The following is a 26,008-nucleotide window of genomic DNA, read 5'->3' on the forward strand; positions in this document are numbered from 1 at the left end:
CCCTGCATCGTCCCCGGCCATCTCCTCTGGCCGATGCCGGCATCTGTCTTCTGGGTTCCATTCCCTGCGACGTCGGGACGAACGGGGGATGGAACCGGCGGGAAATTTAAAAATGGTAAAAAGTGCCATTCACTAAATACACTAAAATCTGATAGTATAACATTACTGTATCAAACCATTTCACATACATTTTGTCCCTAGTGCTTTGTCCTGTGCCCTGCCTGCATTTCTACTGTTCTTTCTGCCTGGAAACTGAGAAACGTCCATGGCGTCCAAAAAGCGCCCCTTTAGGTCAAAAGCGGTTTTAGACCAGCTAGAGAACAGTGATAGTAAATCAGAACCACTTGCAGAATTGAATGATAATGATTCGTGGGGGAAATTCGTCATCAGACACTGAACACGATTTTGCGATTTTGCTCAGTGATGTGCACACTTGGCGCTATATTTCAAATTTCAGTGTTTTTGGTTTGATTACATTATTGAATTAAATGTATTATTATTATATTATTTTTTATGATTATTATCTTATAATTTATGATTTCGCATTTCAAATTTTATCATACCCGGGATGTTTACTAGACTCTTGTTCGGACAGATTTCAGTGAGTTATTCCTAAAAATTACAGGACTACAATAAAAAAGGACATATTTCCATGCAAAAAAAATGTACCGCTTTGAGCACAGAAATACTGACATAATCAGACCGCTAGGGAGGTTAAACAATGGCTACACATGTACTTAACTATTTCTGTTAAAGAGCCAAATAAATGCATTGCAGGTTAGCCTTCTAATATAATACAGGGCTTCAAATGCTGAAAGTAAAGAGTTTTAGGAAACATATGGACCTATTTGAATTCAGGTGTCACAGAAATTTGACAAGTCCATGATGTACAAAGGAGTGCTCTTAGACTTACACTTATATAGGTGGGACCTTTGCATGCCTTTTTTGGAGTATCTGCTTGACGTAATTCATTTTTATTTTGTAGAATCCTAGAAAATCACTTTCAGACACAGAAGGAAAATTACGAAAAGGACATTGAGCTGTTGAACTTTAAAGTAAATCATTTCAGTGATGACATCAAAAATGTTCAAAAGACATTGCAGGAAGAGAAGGACTCAAACGATGCCCTCAGACAAGAGATCATAAGGCTGACATCTGAGAACAAGGTTTGAATGACTAAGAACTTGAAAAATGTAATTTGTTTGTTAGTCCTGTGACATATTATTGAAATTCCCCAAAGCACAATGTGTATTCTGCAGCAGTGGATGAAAGGGAATGACATAGTGTTGGTATTAAGCGTTATAGTCTTGTAAGTCTTGGTTCACACCTAAGAATTTTGCGGTGTGTTTTGAATTTTGTGGAAACACACTACAGTCCATTTAACATGATATCCTATGTGACACGTTCACATCTCTGTGTTTTCACCCAATACGTTTTTTGGAAAGGGTCAGGGACTTTGTTAAACACAAAATGTTGCGTTTTGGTTCAATAGACTTCAATGGAGACAAATGCAGAAATGCATGTAGTGCGATGTTCATGTGTTTCGCATTTTAATCGGCCCAGCAACAAGTTGGAAACCACCCCCTGCAAAACGCATCAAAAATGCATAAAAAACGCATGTGAACATGCAAAAAAAGCTGCATAAATGGATCAAACGCAAACTGCATAGGTGTGAACCTAGCCTAAAACTGTATTTTTCATAATGGTATTATTTGATGTTAACCATTTGCAGCCAGCAGGGGGAGCAGTATGCTTTGAATGATCTTTGTGCAATGTTGTACTATAAATGGACCTGAATATTAGACCACCCCCTTTCCTGTCTCCTAACAGAGATTGAAACATGCAAATTCACACAGGCTGGGCTTTATGATTAGATGTCCAGAATGCCTTGCAAAAAGCACCCTATAAGAGACTTATTTTTTAAAATAAAAAAAAATCTTAAAATAATTATTAAATATGATATAATTAATCACCAACATGAACTAAACACAACAATACGTTCTTTATTATATTTAAAGGAAAACAAATTAGCAAGTAAAAAATAGTATAGTATATACAATTGTGATACAAGTCATATTGTTGTTTGAATGTTATTAAAAATGACCTTTCCTTTTCAATCTGCAGCACTGTAATCCTTTGTAAAATGCAATGCAATATGGCAACCTGGGGGCGTTCAGCACACAGATAGCGTACAGAACCCCCCCCCCCCCCCCAGAAATGTCATCTCTGTTTTTCCCAGAAATCTGCAATTACAAGCCAGATTTTGGGCATCCCCTGCAACAAAAATGTCATTGTTGGTGTGATACTCCTAAAGGGAAATCACATCTAAAGGAGTGCAAACCCTGCAGCTTTCCTCATTAGAACCATGCAAGTACAGCAGCTGATTGTTAATTATAAAACCACTCCTATACAGATTCCCTTAGCACATGGACACAGACAAACAAACAGCTATTTCTTTGGAAAAACAAAAGGTAGAAATCTGCAATAAAGTCTATTCAAAACCTTGCAATGTGCATAGATTGCCGAGAGGGGAATGTTTTTTTTCTCAACAAAAACAGAGTTACTCTTTAAAACTATGTTTGTTAAATAGATAATTAAATCACATTGTTTTTGCATTTATCTTTCAAGGCCATAACATCTCTAAATGCTAAAATCTCTGAACTTGAAAAAGAAAATCTGGATCTCCAAGGCTGCCTGTATGAACAGAGCATGAAAATGCCAGGTATCAGTGCATTGGCTGTTATTACATAATTATTTATCATGCTTCCTGTATTTCTATTTGGTCCTCCAGATGCCATTAAATGAAACTCATAGTGGCATAAATATATGGGTTACCACTTCTGGAAATAACCCACCTCCTGTATGGATACCTACCTTTCCCATGCTCTCTGACTGGTCCATTTACCTATCGGAGCCATGAGAAATAACCACTATTTCCAGGTAGATCATGTGTCTTTCTCCCCTTCCCCACAAGATGCTGCACTTGGCACCCCAGCAGCCAATAATAAGGCTGAAGCAATGCCATGTGGCAATGGAGGAAGGCTCCATACTCTGTGTAAGCTCTGACTGTGACCAACCTGATGATTTCATGTAGCTTTGAGGACTAATGGAGCAGCAGGCAAGCACGGGATGTTTTAGTAGAGGAGGAAGCAGGTTATCAAGCCAGTATGTTCGTTTTTCTTAACAGTTCCTAATGTTGCAATAATAAGTGCACACAAAGATTATAGAGTCTATAATGCTTTGGGTTATACCAGCCAGAGATGAAACAATTCTATGGTCAATATAATGTACTCTTCACTCCTCCCAAGGCCTCCTGCTCTCTAACTCTTCCAGTTTGTCTACTGGACTTCATCCCTCCTCTGGTCTCCTAGAGCCTCACCCATCCTCTGGAACTCCCTACCCCAATCTGTCCGTCTATCTCCTACACTGTCCACCTTTAGTGGAACCTTAAAAATGCATCTCGTTAGGGAAGCCAATCCTGTCTCTACCTAACTCACAACTCACAAAGTTACTACCTTTTGCATCATTTGCCCCTCTATTTCAGATTGTAAGCTTTCACTAGCAGGACCCTCCTAACCCTCTTGTCTTGGATAGTATAGTATCTATATTGTTGCCCTTTAAAACTTTAAGTGGAACTTCACCCAAAAGAGGAAGTTCTGCACTTCATCCTCTTCTCCTTTCCTCTACCATATTTAGAACACTTTTTTTTTTACCAGGTTGTGAACCCCCCTGTCTTTACCCGCAGCCTTCTGGGACACATCACAGGTCCCAGGAAGCTGTAGGACCATTCAGAAAGCACAGTGCAGCCAGCTGTGAAGCCACAAGGAGTCACAGCCTGCTTTCCACAGTTAACATGCTGGCACCGGGGACCCGAAGACTAGTGAAAAAACGGCCTGGGTGAGGACAGCACTGGATCCTTGAACAGGTGAGTATTTGTAGCTGCTGACTTTTTATTTTCTAGAACCTGAGTAAAGGTCCTCTATTTTTTTTTTAACAACCTGAGTTGCTCTTTATTGAACATATCAATGGTACCATCACAGAAGATTCAATTCAAAACATAGAAGTAGTATATAAAAGCATACATGTTGCAAGCATGTATGGGTATAGAGCGATCCCCTCCAAATTGGTTCATAGAGCACAATGAAGAAAAATGAAAGATGCTCATTGTGCCACCTATGGCTGCCAGATCTTGTCATATTTCATAGAACAATTCCTATTGATATGTCAATTTATTTATAGGCAGCACTGCATTAATTGCAGATTCCCATGATGCCAGTGGGGGGGGGGGGGTCCACCTGCAAAGTATTTCCTTCTTAGCATAATACAGTAAATATAAAACTAGCTGTTTCATATACCTGGGTCTCTGTTCATCATCCTGTATCCCCAAGAGAGCCAATTCAGATGAGCATGGTAGATGAGTATTGATTAGGTCAAACGCCTCCGCCCAGAACTGTGCTACCCTAGGACACGACCACAATATGTGAAAGAAGGTGCCTACAAATGTATGACACCTGGTGCAGTCTGGGGATCTCTGGGGGTAAATTCTGTGCAACCTCTGAGGCTTATAGTACACCCTATGCAGGAACTTTGTTTGAATTAACTTGTCACTTGAGGAGATAACCAGTTTAGAATTATCTTCAAGGCTCTCCTCCCAGGACTGCCTGTCCAGGGCCAGGATGTCAGCCCTCCATTGTTCCCAGAATTTATCCATCTTGGGGGAACCCACCCTGAGGAAAGCTGAGTATAGTGCTGAAAGCGACTTAGGAAGGGACTCTTGTGAGAGCAGGTCCTCTGAGTTGGGTCAGTCACCAGAATAAGTGGTTCAGGAAATTGGGGAAAAGCTCTTCTTTAAGAAAAAACATTGGCTGGAATTAGGCTTTAAGGCTCATTCCTTTGTACTCAGCATTCCAAGATGTTCAGCACAACTAGATGATAGCACCTCTCCTGTCAGTGTCAGTTTTATCCCTGTGACATTGTTTATATACATTGTTTGTATCTCAGCGGTTGTGAAATGATAGCTTTTGACATTTTATGGGACAGACATGAACCTAGCTACACCCAGTCTGCAGGTTTACGATTATAACGCAATGCTCTTTGACAGCAGAAAATATAAGAATATCCGTGTATTCCATAATATGTTGACTTTGTGCACAGCTTATGACATACTTTCTGCAGTGACACAGCTATTTTTTTCCCGTGTGTTGTTATTCACTTATGTTATATAATGTTTTAAATATTGCAGACAAAGGAGACAAAATTTTTAACCGTAAACATCACTACCTGGAAGAGGAGGAAATGCCAGAAAAGTAAGTGATTGTGTCACCATCCCTCTGCCTTTCATCTACATACCACCGCTGCATATCTGTCCACTTACTAATCTAACCACCGTGCAAATACAACTAGGAAACGATAATAACTGCACATGACTTCCACAGCCTTGCCAAGGAATATTTCATAAAAGTGTTTAGAGAAAATAATTTACAGGAAGACATTTATTAGGCAAGTCAGAAAATTCGGCACACATATACTGCAAATCAGGCTGCCTCTCATTTAGCAAAGCATACAGCAAACACTCTGCAGAGGTGTAAGAATGTTAAAAATCGAACTATGTCAGAAAAATATCCATTCATCCGACATACAGTGCATTCATAAAGTATTCAGACCCCTTTCACTTTTTTCTATTTTGTTATGTTGCAGACTGATACTACAGTTGTTTAAATTCTTTTTTTTTTCTCATTAATCTTCACTTAGTACCCCATAATCACAAAGTGAAAACAGGATTTTAGAATTGTTTGCAAATGTATGAAAAAAAAAATTGAAATATCACATTTGCAAAATAGTGTTTTGCAAACTCCAAGCGGGCTTTCATAATTTTTGCACTGATGTACTGTATACATTTAGGATTTGGACAACTGAATACATGTCACAGAATTTAGCGAAGTAAGTGTGTGGGATTCTTCACAAAATAAATTTACTGATTCTAAGATTGTTCGGATTAATAGGAGTAGGAGACTAGAAATAATGGAGATACAATGGAGATACAATGGAGATACAATGTGGAATTTCATATATAACTTTAAAATTTGACCATAGTTACTCTTTACACCTTACTTTTCCTACCTCATGGACATATGAATTCATTTTATGACATCCAGAGAAATGAACATATTATACATAGAAATTAGCATATGTGCACAAAGTTTGTTTTAAGGTATTTTTAATATATTTTTAAAGCAGGAAGGAAAATGTAGTACAATGCATTTTTTTCTGTTTGCCAGTGAGTTGCAATATGCTGCAGATTTTATTCTTGAGTCCATTTTTCACCCAGATGTCAATTGCATACAGATGAAATATGCTGAGTCCAGTTTTATCATGATCAAATCTTATGACATCTATTGGTTTTTATCCATGTCTTCTGTGCAGGGTGGATAAAAATCGATGATTTAAAAAAAAAAAAATAATTTAAAAGATCAGATTTTTTCATTTAAATCTTATTTTTTTTAATTTAAATCGTATTTTTAACATTTTTATCAAATTTATTCTGATATCGCTGTTTTACTAACCTGATAGCTTTTTATTCTAAAAATGAAACCTTCATTTGGTTTGCAAATATTAAACTTTCTAACTACCAGCAAGAATGAGTCTGATTCCTTACATTTAAAGAGCACCTGTCATTTTGGATCCATCATGGCATCCACTCACCTGCCGCATCGCCAGTCGTCCTATTAAAGTGAATGAGACTGTCAGTGAGTGAACAGCGGGTCAGAGGAGGAGCTGCTGCGGAAGGGAGATGCTCTTTAAAAACTTGATTTAAATCAAATCCATCCTGCTTCTTTTTTTTTTTTGTTTCTGTTATGTGTATTGTATACAGTCTATTATTGCCAGTAACACCAGTCTCCTCTCTCTATTAGACTTCACAAGAAGCGGACAGAGCAACGTCAAAATGAAGAACCTGATGGTAAAATTCAAGAAGATGGCATTCTCTTAAAAGAGCAAAATGAAATGAACAGTCAGGTAAATGATAAAGACTCAATTCACAAAGGGATAACACCTTTGTACAGCGACTTATTTGTGTATTTTAAGACTCACATTTTATGTTCAGTTCAGCATGTGAGAGACGAATTTACCACACTGGTTAACAGTACTTTGTCCTGTGGCATCCCTCAGCATTTTCAGCCCCCCCTTCCCCCCAGACCATGTAAAGTGGACTGGAATTGTCAGTCAAGGATCCAATCTGAATAAAAACAGTTGAACTTTATTCAAAAGGCACTTACATTTGAATACTCCACAAACAACATCCTGATTAGGTGCAGTGAGCAAAGACAAATCAGTGGAGCCGGCAATCACTGTAGGGAGTGGGGAGAAACCCGCTGGAGATGGAGATGCATGGCATCTCTCCAAGCCCTATTGCCGAATAACCAGGGTGGATGACAGGTGGACGGGCCACAATGCGTTTCTGAGGCTCCGCCTCCTTTATCAAGCAGGCCAACCCCAGTTGGATAGATCTACAGCTTGGAAGTTCCTCTGATGATCTCTTCTTTCTGCTGCTACTGCCGTTCTGCTTTCTTTGTCACATGACAAGTCCTCTCTGTGTAATAAGCCCTTGCATAACACTTCTACTGGTGTAACTGTTTATGATGACCGGTCATCATAAACAGCTCCAAGGCCAAGACACCACTGTAAGCTCTGATGATCAGCAATAAGCAGTTACACCGGTAGGAAACGTGTCCTCCTTTTGATGAGATCAGCCCTTATAAATGGAATTATTGAAAGATGTCATGCAAGGGACTATTACGCAAAGAGGACCTGTCATGTGACGAAGAAAGCAGAACAGCAGTAGCAGCAGGAAGAAGAGATCACCAGAGGAACTTCCAAGCTGTGGATCTATCCACCAGGGCCATGCAGGAAGAAGAGATCACCAGAGGAACTTCCAAGCTGTGGATCTATCCAGCAGGGCAGTGCAGGAAGAAGAGATCACCAGAGGAACTTCCAAGCTGTGGATCTATCCAGCAGGGCCGTGCAGGAAAAAGAGATCACCAAAGGAACTTCCAAGCTGTGGATCTATCCAGCAGGGCCATGCAGGAAAAAGAGATCACCAGAGGAACTTCCAAGCTGTGGATCTATCCAGCAGGGCCGTGCAGGAAGAAGAGATCACCAGAGGAACTTCCAAGCTGTGATCTATCCAGCAGGGCCGTGCAGGAAGAAGAGATCACAGAGAAACTTCCAAGCTGTGGATCTATCCAGCAGGGCCGTGCAGGAAGAAGAGATCACCAGAGGAACTTCCAAGCTGTGGACCTATCCAGCAGGGCCGTGCAGGAAAAAGAGATCACCAGAGGAACTTCCAAGCTGTGGATCTATCCAGCAGGGCAGTGCAGGAAGAAGAGATCACCAGAGGAACTTCCAAGCTGTGGATCTATCCAGCAGGGCCGTGCAGGAAGAAGAGATCACCAGAGGAACTTCCAAGCTGTGGACCTATCCAGCAGGGCCGTGCAGGAAAAAGAGATCACCAGAGGAACTTCCAAGCTGTGGATCTATCCAGCAGGACCATGCAGGAAGAAGAGATCACCAAAGGAACTTCCAAGCTGTGGATCTATCCAGCAGGGGCAGACCTTCTTGATAAATTAGGCAAAACTAAGTTTTGGATATAGACTACAGAGGAATTAGAACTCTTGTCAGCTTATATTGCTGCCTGTGCCCCCGTTAAGGAGGTTCACCCTCGCTATTTGTTATGTTTACCATTATCATTGAAAGTGAAAGTAGAAGAAAATTCCAAGTTTTGGGTTGTCCCCAAAAAGGTAATAAAGGGGTAATATTCCAATGAGAACTAGTTCTGTTGACTTGGGGGTCCCCAAGGAATTCCCTTAAATTGCAGGGATTTCCACTCGCTTCCTGTTTGGCTATGGGACAAGAAGTGAAAGGAAATCTCCACAATGGGACACAGATGACGAAAAAAATCTGATGGGTTATAGCCCTCCTTTGCTCTATACGAAATGAAAAAACAAAGTTTTGCCTATAGTTCTACTCTAATCATAGGGGCCTGAAGAGCAGCATTGACTGATGCTTTCACATGTACACATTCATACTAGGACCGTCTAAGGCATGTTTCAAGCTAAAACAACCAGAAACTGAGCTACATGTAGAGGGAAAAAATATAAGAACACCTAACCTGATGATATATACTGTATGTCTTTAAGATAATTCCTATATTAAGAAATGTAATAAAATACTTTAGTGGTGTAATTCTGTGCAAACCATTCTGTTCTTTAAATACGGTGCTGTTAGATATCAAGATGTAGTGCAGGAGTGGATTCATAGCCAAGTACAAGTCCAAAATGAGCTCCTAACTGTGTAATAAATGCACCGTTGCTGAAGGAAAAAAAAGAAGAAAGGGTTACATTACATTTGGATTTATTTATATTTGTTATATTGGAATTTATATTATATTATGTTATATTTAGTTTTATTTTCGACATTTTAGCATATAATTTGGTTAATATTGTATTGCATTGTCAACTGAATTAGATTTTGATTCATTTTTTTTTTTTTTACTTTTACATAGGACTTTGAAGAACAAGTGGATAAAAAGGATAGGATTATCAAGAAACTCCAAGATCAGATCAGAGCTCTCACAAAAACCATGGAAGTTGGTGAGTGTATTGTATGAAGACATCCTGTTTGCACTATGACAACAAAAGTTCACTGTACCACATTGCCTGGGTTTCAAGATTCTCTAAAACCTCTAAGATGACCTTTACAATTTGTAATAGGATCACAGTCTGCTTGACATACATTTTGTTTACTTACCATCGATTGTTCATATGTTGTACATAGAAACATTAAGTGCCCTAAAGCATCACATTTTCTGCTCAGGCAAGAGTTAGAAAATCTTAGACAAGCTGCAGTAGAGTAATTGTGTCTCTAAGAACATCAACACACAATGATCTCATACAAAAGTTGGACAAGCTAGGACTTAACCCTTGAGTGGTTCAGAGGATATGCAGTTGGCTGAAGGATAGATACCAGAGTGTGGTTGTAAATGGTGTTCATTCAGAACAGAGACCAGTCAATCGTGGTTTACCACAGGGTTCTGTACTAGGTCCTGTTCTATTGAATCTATATATAAGTGATATAACTAAAGATTTGTTGGGTAAGGAATGTCATTTTGCTGATGACACAAAGTTGTGTAATAGGGTTGATATCCCTGGAGGTGTCTGTAACATGGAACATGATTTGGCATTGCTAGAAGATTGGACAAAGCAGTGGAAGCTGCAGTTCAATGTTTTTAAATGAAAAAATAATGCTCCTAGGGAAAAAGAATCCCTTGAGAGAGTACAATATTATGGGTACAGTGTTGGCCAGCACTACAAAGGACAAAGATTTAGGCTTACTGATTTCATATGATTGAAAAATGAGCAGTGTGGCCAAGCAGTGGGGAAAAGAGAATAAAATTCTAGAATGCAGCACTAGAGGGGTCACCAGCAGGAGAAAAGAGGTCCTGATTCCTCCATATACAGTGAAGAGAATAAGTATTTGATCCCCTGCTGATTTTGAATATTTGCCCACTCACAAAGAAATGATCAGTCTAAAAATCGAATGGTAGGTGTATTGTAACACTGAGAGACAGAATAGCAACAAAAAATTCAAAAGAAATGCATGTCTAACAAATGATGCACTGATTTCCATGTTCATGAGGGAAATAAGTATTTGATCCTCTATCATTCAGCAGGATTTCTGGCTAAAAGGTGTCTTTCATACAGGTAACAAGCTGAGATTAGAAGCAGTCTCTTAAAGGGAGTGCTGCTAATCTCATTGCGTTACCTGTATAAAAGACACTTGTCCACAGGAGCAATCAAACCATCAGATTCCAAACTCTCCACCATGGTAGAGATCAAAGAGCTGGTAACACACTACACCGACAAGGATTGAAATCCTGCAGTGTCTGCAAAGTCCCTCTGCTCAAGAAAGCACATGTCCAGGCCTGTCTGAAGTTTGCCACTGAACATCTGAATGATGCAGAGAAGGACTGGTTGAAAGTGTTGTGGTCAGATGAGACCAAAATCGAGCTCTTTGGCATCAACTCAGCTCGCTGTGTTTGGAGAAGGAGGAATGCTGCCTACGTCCCCAAGAACACCATCCCAACTGTCAAACATGGTGGTGAAAACATTCTGCTTTGGGGGTGTTTTTCTGCTAAGTTGCCTAGCCAGTCTCCAGACCTTAATCCAATTGAAAAGGCAGCTGTGGAGGCAGCTGAAAGTTCGAGTTGCCAAACGTTAGCCACCAGACCTTAATGACTTGGAGAGGATCTGTCAAGAGGAGTGGGCCAAAATCCCTCCTGAGATGTGTGGAAACCTGGCCAACTACAGGAAACGTCTGACCTCTGTGATTGCCAACAAGGGATTTGCCGCCAAGTACTAAGTCATGTTTTGTGAAGAGGATCAAATACTTATTTCCCTCATGAACATGCAAATCAGTGAATAATTTGTTAGACATGCATTTCTTTTGAATTGTTGTTGCTATTCTGTCTCTCAGTGTTACAATACACCTACTATTCGAATTTTAGACTGATCATTTCTTTGTGAGTGGGAAAACATTCAAAATCAGCAGGGCATCAAATACTTATTTCCTTCACTGTAGATCTTTAGAGAGGCCTCATTTAGAATACTGTGTACCATTCTGGAGACTTCAATTACAAAAAGATATTGATAAGATAGAACAAGCCCGGACGGAGATGGGTAACAAAAATGGTGAAAGGTCTGAAGAATAAAACATATCAAGAATGACTTCAGTAACTTAATATGTACAGTCTTAAGGAAAAAAAAAGGAAAGCAGAGACATGAATGAAACGTTTAAAAACATTAAGGGGATGAAAAAGGTTCAGAGGGGCAGGATTTTCAGTATGAAACCAAAATCAAGAACATGGGGACATGACCTCAGATTAACTGGAGGAAAGTTCAAAACTAATCTTAGAAAGTATTATTTTACCAAAGGGCAACTGTGATGCATATGTAGCCTTCTTCTCTTTTCTGTGTAGGATATCCCAGTGCCTTACGTCTTCCAGCTTTGTGCAGTAGCAGGCACTTGCTGGTCAGAAATACTCGTTACCAATACCTTAGAAACCCAAGCAAGCACTGCTCCCAAAAATAGGCCTATTCATATAGAGACCTGTAAACAGGTCTAGCCATATGCGGTATGGCTAAATAAAAATTCTGGAAACACAGCAACAGAACTCAACACTTAATACATTCTGCACAATATGATTCATCCCTTGATAGAAAGTAATGATTTTGCTGCTGTCTCCTTCCACTTCCTCCCCAATACCCAGTTGGGATTGTTAATTCCCATTCTCTCTCAACCCTTCCCACTCCCTTGTTCTCCTTCCAGTCATCTCCCCCTATTTGCAGCTATTACCTTTGCCTCTACATCCTCCTGTGTAGATTTGGTGAAGGGGCATAGTGATACTGGTCATATTCCCTCTTCCTTCCAACCTCTGTAAATAGGTTGCAATGAATGAATGGGGCTAAATAAGATTCTCGCCTTGATTTATAACTCAAACAGTTGTGTCCATGTAAAGAAACCAGCATAGTAGGGACATCTAATGACAGCTAACTAATGTGATTTTTCTCAGAAAACCAAACGAGTGTGCCAAGTGTTTTTAAAGATTATTTGGGAATGCTGGAGTTTTCATCAGAAGAAGAAACAAAGCTTATAACCAGTCTTATCCTGGGTATGTATAATCATTGTTTTGTTCCAACATCAACAGAAAGGTCTTGAGGGAGTGTTAAGTAAACAGCTTTTTATCTGTACTAAAGCATTGCAACAAATAATGTAACATTGCTAATGTCTAGCTTGGGTTGATCTAAGACCACAAGAATGAACCACACAAAGCCAGCTGGGCTTGAGCATGACCCGACTATATTTAAAACACTTGACCATAAACACATTCAGCAAATCATACAGGTACAAATATTTGCCTCCAGAATATATAGGGGACAACAGAAGTGGTCACATGTTGACCATATACAGGCAGATACTGTCACTGTATAGCTTAAATATCCACCTAGCCTGTCCAAAAGTATGGGCACTCTATATAGGAATTATAAAAGGGTAGGGTTGTATCATGTGTCCCATAGGTTATCCTACAAGAAATGTTTGATTTGGTAAATATCTTCTTATTAAAAATTGTATCTGAAAAAAGCTGATTTGTTACTGCCTATATAGTGTATTTTTCGATCTTATAGGTATGTTCAAATGTTTCTTTAATTATTTCCACAATAACACAAAACATAGATTAGTATTACTGTGCAGTTAATATTCATGCCATATAATACCAGCATATCTGATTTAGTGCAGTATATGCAAGTAACAGATTAGGGTGTGGAGGGTTCTATAATATATATATATATATATATATATATATATATATATATATATATTGTTGTAGTTGTAGGGTTTCTTGACTTGCGATGCATATATGTATTTGTATGCTTTGTGTAATATGAATTTTTTACTGTATTATGACAGATCTGAAGCCACGGGGAGTTGTAGTGAATATGATCCCAGGATTACCCGCTCACATCCTATTTATGTGTGTTAGATTTACTGATTACATTAATGATGCAGACAGGATCAAATCTCTGATGAATGTTTCAATTAATGGCATTAAACAAGTTATTAAGGTAAGGTTAAACCTTTTCTAATTTTACAGAAGCCTGCAAGTTGACATTTCTTAATGTAAAGGAAGATGTATGGAGTCTTGGTTTTCACAATGTGCATTTTCCCTTAGAAGGCCTATTCTGACATACAACACAGTTGTGTGCAAATGTTTGCATACCCTGGTGGAATTCATGAAATTTAGGCATTGATATTGAAAATATGACTGATCATGCCAAAAAACTTTTTTTTTTAAGGATAGTGATCATATGAAGCCAATTATTATCACATAGTTATTTGGGTCCTTTTTAAATCATTATAACAGAAATCACTCAAATAGTCATGATCAAAAGTTTACATACCCTGGAATGTTTGCCCTTGGTACAGACACACAAGGTGACACACACAGGTTAAAATGGCAATTAAAGATCAATTTCACACATCTATGTTTTTTTTAAATTGCAACTCCTGTCTGTGTATAAATAGGCAATGAATTTGTTAGCTCTTATGTGAATGCACTGAGCAGCCTAGATATTGAGCCATTGGGGGCAGAAAAGAACTGTCAAAAGAGCTGTGTAACAAGGTAATGGAACTTTATAAAGATGAAAAAGGATATAAAAAGATATCTAAAGCCTTGAATATGCCAGTCAATACTGTTCAATCTCTTATTAAGAAGTGGAAAATTTGGGGATCTTTTGATACCAAGCTAAGGTCAGGTAGACCAAAAAAGAGTGCAGCCACAACTGCCAGAAGAATTGTTCGGGAAACAAAGAAAAACCCACAGGCAACCTCAGGGAAAAACAGGCTGCTATGGGAAAAGACAGTGTGGTTGTTTCACAATATGACGATACTTGAACAAAAATGAGGTGCATGGTCAAGCTGCCAAAATGAAACCTTTACTACTCCAATACCACAAAATAGCCCAGTTACAATACGCCTGGCAACACCTTGACATGCCTTACAGCTTCTGACACATTGTAATCTGGAGTGACGAGACCAAAGTAGTGCTATGTTTGGAGAGGGGTCAACAAGGCATATAGTGACAAGAATACCATCCCCACTGTGAAGCATTGAGGTGGCTTACTGATGTTTTGGGGGGGTGTGAGCTCTGAAGACATGAGGAATCTTGTGAAAATTGATGGCGAGATGAATGCAGCATGTGATCAGACAATACTAGCAGACAATTTGCAGTCTTCTGCACAAAAGCAGCACGACAGTGACCCTAAGCACAAGGCCTAGTTGACACTCCAGTGGTTACAGTAGAACAAGGTAAAGGTTCTGGAGTGGCCATCACAGTCTAATGACCTTAATATCATCGAGCCAATCTGGGGAGATCTCAAATGTGCGGTTCATGGAAGATGACCAGAGACTCTGAATGACCTGGAGACATTTTGCCAAGACGTATGGGCATCTATACCACCTGCAAGAATTCAAGGCCTCATAAACAACTATTACAAAAGACCGCATGCTATCATTGATGCTAAAGGCAGCAATACTCAGTATTGACAACTAAGTGTATGCAGACTTTTGAACAGGGATCATTTAATTTGTTTATTTGTTGTCATGTTTTGTTTTAGAATTGTGCCATCCTGTTATGATCTACAGTTGAATATGAATCCCATAAGAAATGTGCTTTGCCTCCTCACTCATGTTTTCTTTAAAAATGGTACGGTACATACTGTATATTACCAATTCTACAAGGGTATGCAAACTTTTTAGCACAACTGTACATATGATATCTCATACAACACTTCATGCCTGTGCAGACCTCTACTTTCTAGCAGTCAATATGTCATACCAAAGGTATCCATTTTGGAACATTTAGTATGTCTGTCTGCACTCCACTCAGAATTAGGGATGAACTTGGGTTTGACCGAAAGGCAGTTGTGCTGGGGCAATAAGCTTCAGATAGACGAGGATTCCCTGTTCAACAGCTCCAAATACATAAAGGAATGGGGATGCTCGTGACATCATGGATCTGATAAGAAAAGAATCCACCACCTATGTACCACATCCGGAATTGCTTAGATTCGACAAACAAATAAGAATTGATTCAGCCTTTAATGGTACAAATAAGATTACACTACAATTTAAAAACTGTATATATCACTTTTTTACATCTTGTAGAATACAAATGGATCACCATGATCCTAAAAACGAATATACCCACATTATTAATAACATCTCCTGCTGAGTAGCAGAATATACTGTCAAATATCATATACAATCAAGGCCTACCTAATAAAGTGTGCAATAAACAAATGTCATATGGCCTTGTGATGATGGATCCTTTTAAGTCAAAATCTTAAGCCCATATAAGCCTATACTTTGCCAGGACTGAGAAGTAGCCTTTTAATTTGAGTGTGCACATGCCATTGGGGATTTTATGGGAGATCAGTCCTATAATACACCAAGCCCGTCATCAATACACTTGGATAACTTACCATCTTGGGCAACAAAATATTGTAAACAGGTTTATTGAGGAATGGGTTAATGTAAGATACCATAGTGGAAGATGCCCTGACATTGGATGTAGATACACGTGGCATAAATTAGGCATCTTACCTTCAGCCCAAGTTGTGTTTGGGTTCTGCTATCGTCTGGATTCACCCTTTGGTCCCAGTGTCCGCTCTGTTGCTGGCTGCCAGTTTAGTAGGTAACACACTGCAATTATCATTATCTCCTTTTTTGATCCTCAGTTGGTCCTGAAGAAGCTTTATGAGAAACTCCTTGACTTAAGATGATCCATCATTACAAGGCCATACATTTGTTTATTGCACACTATATTGTGTATGCTAATTGACAGTATTCCCTGGTAGTCAGGAGGAGATGATATTATTGATGTGGGTATATGTGTTTTTAGGATCATGGTGATTCATTTGTATTTTACAAGATGTAATAAAGTGATAGAATTTTTAAATTCTAGCGTAACCTCATTTGTACCAGTAAAGTCCAAATTTACACATCATTGATCTAATATGGGTACAGAGCCATATTATGTCAACAGATTTAGCCTAATATAGCCATGTGGCCATATTAGGTCAGTTATGTCATGAGCATCCCAGTTGCTTTATGAACATGCATCTGCGAGGTAGCAAATCCCATGCTCGCTGGCCTGGCACTGAAAGCTGCCTTCCAGAGTGTGGACCAAACCCAAGCTCATCCCTCCTCCGAGCATCCACAGAAAAGTATGAGGCAGAAGGATCTTGCCACCAAACTAACCTGACCGCCAGGTCTGGTCACACAACGGAGGTTTTTAAATGTGCGGTGTTGCTTATTTTAAATGTATTTATTTAAAAAATGTAAAAGAGAATACAAAAATATAATGTATATCCAATTAATAAAAATGTACTACTATCCTCCAACTTGTATTAAGAGTTACAACATTGTCATAGCACCGCCATTAGTCTGGAGTATTCTGATCATGTTATTTATGGCTAATGAATTAGAAAAGACACACGAATCATAGTTAAGCTGAAATAAAGAATACAGTTCTAGAAGAACACAATTGATACATTTAGGAGTATCCAAATTATTCCCGGAAGTGAAGTCAAATGAAACTCCACCAGTATAGTCACATTAGAGTTATAGAACCTGTTATCTCTCCAAGCACTAGGAGATCCACAAAAGGATCCCAGCTTCCAGTGGGAGTCACTGTCCTCAAAACATATCAAAACGTACGCACATTCTGAGCTTAATGGAAAAACCCCAAAATTATTATTATTATCGCTGTATTTAATCAAGATATATCCTGAGAACATGACATGCATGTCTTTGCAGACTTCAAATCATTGCAATAAAAAGATGACTCATAATGAAACAAGAACTCCTCCTGTTGTGTTTTTTATTGAGCACATACTAAGATCTTATAATATAATCAAGTCTCTGTGAATTTATTACACAGAAATCTGCTTTCCTTACTATTGACTTCTGTATTTATTTTACTTAGGAACATGCAGATGATTTTGAAATGCTGTCCTTCTGGCTGTCTAATGTACATCATTTCCTTAACTGTTTGAAGCAATACAGTGGAGAAGAGGTAGGTGGTTTCTCAAATCTACCGTATGTTCATAAAATCTGAATGCTTGAAGAGCGATGTGGTTTCAGATGACCCCCTTCTCACTGTATAGTTCAGTGCTCTTATCTCAGCCCAACTGTTACTTTCTAGACACCTGCCGTTGTCACAGGGGACTTGTACTTTTCACGTCTACTTTTCTTTCTTTTCAGAGACTAGAATTTCTTTGCAGACAGTAAAGTCAATGTGATATTAAACCCTACTTTTTTTGCAAATTTGTTTCTGATCTATAACATTAACCTTAACCAGCAAGCCTAACCTGATGTTTGAAAGTTCTGCCTTTGCTGTAGTTTTTTGTTGTTTGTGAAGCACCTCCACCTATCTTCTGTCATAAGGTGCCTACTATCCCGCACCGATGCCTGCACACGCACAGGAATCCCAACAGCTGAGGACACCGAAGCTCCACCTCTGCTCCACCTCCCCATAGTCGGCATTGACAGAGGCTCCGGCTACAGCAAAAGAAAGTCAGCCTCTTGTGTGCACTGATTGACAGCAGATCCAGAGATGGTAACAGCAGCTCCACCTCTACATTGCCTCCTCTCTAAGGCTGGCAGGTGGGAAACGTCATGTCAGAGGTGGGGAACAGTCTGTCTGGGAGGTGGAGCAGAGAGGTATTTTCTTCAGCTGACGAGGCATGTGATCATCCCATGTCAGATGATGTTTACGAGTGAAGAGGAATGCATGCGCATTAGTGCAAAGACTGCTGGGACATGCAGTCCTGAAAGCTGGGTTACATGATACCTGGGAGCACACTCCTCAGTTAGAATTTATTTCAATTCACTGTCACAATTGCAGAGGATACAGCCCATAAGAGGAAAAAATATGTGATATAAAAAATAATAATAAATAAAAATTCAAATTAATAATCAAAAAGTCCAAATAAATTCTTCTTTGAACAATCCTTCTTTCTGTGACCACCAGGTGCAACTACCACTGAAATAGGTGCACTATTCATCCACCCAATTTCAGTGGTAGTTGCACATGGTGGTCACAGAAAGAAGGATTGTTCAAAGAAGAATTTTATTTGCACTTTTTTATTATTAATTTTTATTTTTTATTATTATTTTGTATCGCTCCTTCTGGTTTATGGATTTGTTTCCAATTTTTTCACTTTAAATGTATTTCACTTTAATATGTGATTATTACTGTGTAGTGCAGCACTGATATTATATATACGCATTTATTTTTCTAAATTGCCCACTAATTGAGACATGGTCTTGTGCACTAGCAGCTACACATTATTAAAAGAAAATCAGGGATTTATGCTTAGTGTAATAGATCTAATTAATTTAAATTTATATGAGGCTTTAGAACCACTTCAAAGCAAATTAAATCAAATCTTTCGCTTTAATGCAGGTCATTATGCTGCCTATATATTTTGTAAAAACTTTTTCAGAAATAGTTTTTTACTTGCTTCCTTGTATTCTCAAACCTTACTTTAAAAGTAACTGAGTGTCTCTGTCCACTCCCTCCTATATACATGTATAAAGGTGGACATACACTATACAGTCTGATTGTACAATCTCTGTACAATTTTCTTTAGATTTACCAAAACTATGTAATATAAGGACCCACCTATCTATCCATTCACTCTGTATCCAATCAGGCAGGCCCTTGCACTACCTCAGGGGTGTCCAACCTGCAGTCCCAGAGAGTTTAGCATGGAGGAATGCTGGGGATGCTGTTCAAACATAGCAAACCTGGCACATTGGCAAGCCTACATTGACAAGCCAGGCAGGAAACATAGTTGATGGGTGCAGGGTGTGTGCTAATGAGGTCAACTGGTGGACTCCTTCCTGTGTCTTAACAGTTTTCACATCTCACATTTCAAAGTCATGAACTTTTCTATGGAACATAACAGGGCTAAGGTAAGGCCTTGTTCTAAAAATAATAGAAAGCTTTTATTTTTCCGCAACAGAGGCACATTAAAGGTATATTGGTACACAGGGGATCTGGAATTTAGAAATAAATAAATAAAAAGTGAGCTTATCCTTTAAATATATATATATATATATTACCCAATCAAGTAGTTTTGCTACATTGTATGTGTTCCTTTGCAATTTTTAGTATTTTGATGGTGCTGGTTTGTCCTGGAGTTTCAGTGGGATACACTTAATATGTAAAAGAGACACATAAATAACACAGTTCCAAAGGTCTCATGTTCATAATACAAAACTATAAAGATTTGACAGTGTAAGACACTGGAAGAAAATTGGAGTTTGATTTGAAGTCTTTAAAGCTGAACTCCAGGTATGATCTATGGCATATTTACATTGGTCCAGCTTGACCATGATTTTCTGGGTCCTGTGTGGAGCAGCATCCCTTCTGCACCACAGCAGTCACTCATTTGAAGTTGCCACCATAGAACACACCATATTTTTTTGAATTAATATTTGAATGAAGGTCTTGAATGAAGTTCGCTGCTTGTACAAGGTGGAGAGGAGGAACATTGGTGTCATGATCTCCACCTTTTTCAATCAGAGGATTGAAAAATACAATGGCAGCAGTTCCAAGGGAGTGAGCCCCTGTGGTCATTGTGCAGAGGGGAAGCCACTTGGCCCAAGACCTGAAAGATTGCGCCTATCTCTACAGTAGCGTCGAATACTACAGTGATTGTCATCATCCCCAGCAGCCCCTCAGGTATGTGATATACATACTTACATTGGTCCAAGCTGGACCAATTTAAGTATACAAGAAAGATCATACCTGTAGTTCAGCTTTAGGCCTTCAGCCAAATATAGTTTCACTTAGACACACAAATGTAAAAGGGGACTGTGCTATAGAGTTTCTGTGAGTAATGTAGCACTACTGAGAGTGAAACGTACTGTCCACATTCCCACTCACTGACACCCATGTCACTATCCTTTCTGTTTTCATTCTGTAATTTCTACCAATAATGCTCATGTGTTTTCATTTTGCAGGAGTTCATGAAATACAATGTGCCACTTCAGAATAAGAACTGTCTGAAGAATTTTGATTTATCAGAATATAGGCAGATTATCAGTGATCTGGCTATTCGTGTCTATGATCAGTTCATTACAGTGATGGAGAACAATCTCCAGCCAATGATAGGTAAGGCTGCATTATGAAAGTGTATATCATTTACGGTGGCAAATACTGACTGCAAAGAGAAATGCTACATATAGGTGTAGTAAAAAAAACTCTGTATGGAGGAAAGTGCATTAACCCATTGCAACCAAAGAGACTTCTTTTTACTAAGGTCAAGCCAGTTCAAGGTGGAATCGTATGGTTTGCTGTGCTAACATCTGAAAGCTGTGTGACAGGGCAGCTGAGGATGAATGTAGGCTTTAAGTCATTGCTGGGATAATCTCATGGCATTGTCATACTGTGCTCTCTAGGCTGACCTCACTAAGTAGAATTAGGAGCCTCCCTTTGCTTGTGGAAAGTTACAAATAATCCACTCTGCAAGCCAACAACCTGTAAAGGCCTTTAGATTGCTCACCATGACCATTGAAGTGCTTGTGAAGACTTACAAAGAATGCACTCTCAAGCACGAGGGACTCATGGAGTCTCTTAGATTGCTCACCATGGTCATGGGTGTGCTTGTGAAGACTTACAAAGAATCCACGAAGCAAGCACAAGATGAGCTTCTGCAGTCCCTTGGTTTGCTCACAATGACTATGGGGTGTTTGTGAAGATTTACAAAAAATCTACTTGCAAGTACATGGGGAGCTTGATGAGTCCTTTAGATTGCTCCCGGTGGCCTTTGGACTGGTATTGGGCTTGGGCATATTTTAGATGTATTAGTACAGGAGCAGCTGGACCCCCTGAGTGCTTGGTGCTACAGTGGCTACTCATCTCTCATCAGATGGGCTTCAGCAATGGTGGGAAGTGATTGTAATGTTAATAAGTATTTGTGCAGTTAAATACTGTCTGATGATGCATTATTGCAGTGCCCGGGATGTTGGAATATGAAAGCCTTCATGGAATATCAGTCGCAAAACCCACAGGATTCCGTAAGCGCTCATCTAGCATCGATGACACAGATGCATATACCATGACTTCCATTCTCCAGCAGCTGAGTTATTTTTATACCACCATGTGTCAGCATGGCATGGACCCTGAACTTCAGAAACAAACTGTGAAGCAACTTTTCTTCCTGATTTCCACTGTCACACTAAATAGCCTTTTCCTGCGTAAGGACATGTGTTCTTGTAGAAAAGGAATGCAGATAAGGTATGGACATTAATCAGAGGTAAGGATATAAGCTTGGCTTAAGAAGGCATTATTAGCAACAAACTATGATCTTCTTTATGGAGGACACTATGAAACCATTCATTTATAATGTACTATTTTTTATATTTTAATATACTATGCAGAATTTAATGGTAAAAGTGCTACTATGAGCAGCTAAGTTAGTTTTTGGAGAAACTGCACAGATGCCTCCCACCTTATACATTGTGAATAAGAATGTCACAATGTGTTTGAATAGCAATTGGAAGGGAAAGTTCTTACATGTTTACCAAGGGCAGTTCATTTTTCTTGCACCAGTTTGGCACAGAAACAGCAGAGATTTTGTGTTGAGCACTACTGGTGCAGATAATATATTCAGCTTTAGGGAGTGTTAGGAATTCATTTAGAGTTAGATCAGGGGTCTCCAAACTTTCTGAACAAAGGGCCAGTTTACTGTCCTTCAGACATTGAGGGGTCCTGACTGTGGCCAGTGTGAGTAGAAAGTGCCCCGACGTCAATGGGAATAAACAATGCCTTGTCATTGGTATTGATAGGAGGAATAGTGATCCACTGTTGGTAGTAGGGGAAAAAATTGTGTCCTATTGTTGGCATCAGGGAAAGGAATAGTGCCCCATCATTGGTGTCAGTGGGAAGAATAGTTCCATACCATTGGTGTCAATGAGAGGAATAGTTCAATAACATTGGTGTCAGTGGTAGGAATAGTGCCCCATCATTGGTGTCAGTGGGAAGAATAGTTCCATAACATTGGTGCCAGTGGTATGAATTAGTGCCCAATCATTGGTGTGAGTGGGAAGAATAATTTCATAACATTGGTGTCAGTGGTAGGAATGCTAACCCATCATTGGTGACAATTGTATGAATAGTGCCCCATCATTGCTGTCATTGGTAGGAATACCTATTGTTGGTATCAGTAACAGTAATTATACTCCATTGTTGGTGTAATTAGAAGGAATAGTGCCTGGTATCAGTGGGTGGAAAAGTGCCCCAAAGGGCCTGATAGGCCAAGCAAAGGGCCACATTCAGCCCCCCGGGCCACAGTTTGGAGACCACTGAGTTAGATTAAGAATTAAGGTGAGGGGTGAATTGGGTTAAGGGTCTGTCTGTTTTATTTCATTGTGTAAATCGTAAGCTTGACTTAAATTTCAGTGTTGGGGCAAAGTATAGAGTTAAAACATGTATGAAATGTCTCTCTTTGCTGCCGCTTTACTGAGATGTGTGAATAGACAGCACCACTTTTCATTCTGAAATGTAATTTTTTTTATCATATTTTCTTACTGCACATAAGACCAGACATCACAGTTTAACTTCATGTACCTTTAATTGTTCTTCTCTAAGTTCTGAGATCCCTATACACAACCATATTTATCAAACAGAACCTTGAATTGGATAGGGAAATAGTAGGGAGTGTGCTAAAGCTCCAAAGTTGGAGCAAAGTAAAGACCCTGATTATCCAAGCATTCGAAAATACTGCTACCGCCAGGAACAACAGACCATCATCCAAACCAGCATTCAAAGACTACAAGCCTTGCCTTTGGCCATGCAGTGCACTTTGAAGTAACCAAGTTGACAGGAAAAAGTCCAGGTAATTGAGAAGATTTCTTTAGTAAAAGCACAAATATAGCAAGCCGTACAAAACTAATTGACGTGTGTTTGCACCTTAACAGTGATTTTACTGTTAAGTGTTAGCAACACTTTGTCCTAGAGACTATTTACTTCTTTTGTGGGAAGGCCCTGATTGCTCAGTGTGGCCAGGTCTGGGTGATACCTTGCTAAAAAGGAGATGATTTAGGAATCAATAAATGTACATTCAGATGCTATGCCCATGTTAGAGATTTGTTAAACATGATTGGCAGTTGGCTTAAGGGTTTACTCATGCTTTTAACTGTTTTAAAAGTTTTAACTGTGCCTAGGCATGGTGCACCAGCCCGCCTGAGCACATAACTCTCCATTGATCACTGAGCACAGAAGTAGGGATCACTGTGGTCTGATGAGCAAAGGTGATGATGTGTGTGTGCGGGGGGAACAATTGAACTTGGACATAGTTCACTTCAACTGTGTTCAGTGTCAGTGCACCTTAAAGGTTCAATATGGTATATACAGTATCTAACAAAGTGACTTTCCTCTGGTTTGAAACATGGTACCCAAGTGAATGTTATGAATACACTGGTTCTTGATGGATGATGATGGCGTTTTCATGTAACACCAGCCTGTTGTTTATTTGTAGGTGCAATATAAGTTATTTAGAAGAATGGCTGCAGGGGAAGAATCTACAAGGAAGCACAGCCAAAGAGACTCTGGAACCCCTTTCCCAAGCTGCATGGCTACTACAGGTGAAAAAGATCAAAGACGAAGATGCCAAAGAAATATGTGAGCGATGTACGGCCCTTTCCCCTATGCAGGTATTCATGTTTGAATTTGGCAATAAAACAGCAAAGCAGCTTTTTTAGTTGAAAAAGTCTTAAAGCGTAATTTCAATGTTAAGGATAATTGTGTCTTGGTTTTTGTATTATTGTAGATTGTCAAGATCCTGAACTCTTACACTCCGATTGATGATTTTGAGAAACGCGTGACGCCTTCGTTTGTACGCAAAGTTCAGGTAAGATTGAAAGGTATTATTCCAGAGACAGGTTGGTTATGTCTAGTAGACACCACATCTAAAGCTCAAATAGGTAAAGGAGAAGTAGGGTCAAAGCTATTTTGGTCCTTCTTCCCCTGTGGGTCACAGAAGTGCACTTAGTTATGTACTTTTGTGACCGATATTCAGCAGACAGCGGGCTAATGTCTTGAGCGATCCAGACTTTAACCCCTTCACACCGACATAACACAAATATGCGGCCTCACAGAACTGGGCTTTTTTCCATGGGGCTGCATATTTGCGTACCTGTCTTTGTGCTGGGAGCACGCCGCACAACACGCTCCCAGCACAAAGACCGAGGTGTCACTGAGAACCCCGGGTCCTGTTCTAACGATTGGGACCCGGTGCTCCCGATTCCGGGTCACATGATTGCTGTGATAACCTCTGATTGGCTATCACAGTGATCAGTCACTGTACAGCCCGCCCACCCCTTGTTTTTTTTTCTCTCTATGAATGGAGGAGAGAGGTACATTGTATCTCCCTCTCTTCTTGCATAGAAGAAAAAAAACACAAAACTGTTAAAGAAAAAAAAAAAGATAAAATAAAGAAATATAAAAATTTAAAGAAAAGAAAAAATAAAGACAAAATACCTAGATCAAGGTTTGATCTAGTTCAGTGCCACTGTTATTTAGTTAGTTAGTACTTTGGGTCAAGGTCAGGGTCAAAGGTCAGGATTTATTTTTCATTGGTATCAGTGTCAGTTATGGTCAGTGTCAGTGTGTTTTAGGTAAAAAAAAAATACAAAACAAAATGCGCACTATTGTTTCTGGACTGTACTGTGGGTACGAACAACAAATAACACACACATATATGGTATCGCTGCGATCATCAAGAGCTGGAAAATTTATTTTGGGTTGATCTTTGGTGGTAGGTTATGGTCATAACAAGAAACACACAGCTAAATTAAAAGAAATTAATTTTTTTTTACTTTTATAAAAAAAATCAGGAGTCCATTACCATGTACCACCAAATTAAAGCCCAATTTGTACTGAAAAAAACAAGGTATAATCCATCTGGATGCACAAAGAACCTGTGATGATATATATACGATTTTACTAACACATGTCAAAGTTGTAATGTGATGGATTTGGTAAAATGCCTATTCTGTTTTCTGTTTAAAATATACATTTTATACATATTTACTTTTATACTTTTTTATATTTCTAAATATATGTGTTGTGCGTATATATATATTTTGTCTGCTGGGCTTTGCAGTCCTCCTTAACTTGTTTTGCTCAGAGCGATGCTCTCAACCCCTCCCTTCGCACTGAGAGGACCTTTTACTTTGGGAATGTGAGGGGGGGGGGGGTGAAGAGATAACGGGATGAGAAGCAAGCATCAAGTTTCTACATTTCTCCTATATTTCAACCAAGCAAAATGTGCCTTTTAGAATGTGACTGTATATACGTAATATTGACGTGTACTCCATTGTT

The 26,008-nt window shown here is 39.2% G+C and overlaps 1 protein-coding gene across 1 annotated transcript in view; it reads left to right on the forward strand.

The window, feature by feature from the left end:
- Positions 1–26,008, forward strand: part of LOC149442470 (unconventional myosin-Vc-like) — a 204,812-nt gene that overhangs the window by 163,999 nt on the left and 14,805 nt on the right. The window contains exons 29-40 of the mRNA XM_089656077.1: positions 986–1,166; positions 2,629–2,722; positions 5,243–5,306; positions 6,912–7,014; positions 9,560–9,647; positions 12,626–12,724; positions 13,522–13,676; positions 17,600–17,689; positions 20,647–20,797; positions 21,640–21,922; positions 24,165–24,339; positions 24,456–24,536. Of these exons, the coding sequence (XP_089512203.1) occupies positions 986–1,166; positions 2,629–2,722; positions 5,243–5,306; positions 6,912–7,014; positions 9,560–9,647; positions 12,626–12,724; positions 13,522–13,676; positions 17,600–17,689; positions 20,647–20,797; positions 21,640–21,922; positions 24,165–24,339; positions 24,456–24,536 (1,564 nt within the window). The remainder of the gene's footprint in view (positions 1–985; positions 1,167–2,628; positions 2,723–5,242; positions 5,307–6,911; positions 7,015–9,559; positions 9,648–12,625; positions 12,725–13,521; positions 13,677–17,599; positions 17,690–20,646; positions 20,798–21,639; positions 21,923–24,164; positions 24,340–24,455; positions 24,537–26,008) is intronic.

This window comes from Staurois parvus, unplaced genomic scaffold, assembly GCF_062004578.1.
Source record: "Staurois parvus isolate SC_StPar_1 unplaced genomic scaffold, SC_StPar_1.0 ptg000885l, whole genome shotgun sequence".
In the NCBI taxonomy this organism is placed as follows: Eukaryota; Metazoa; Chordata; class Amphibia; order Anura; family Ranidae; genus Staurois; species Staurois parvus.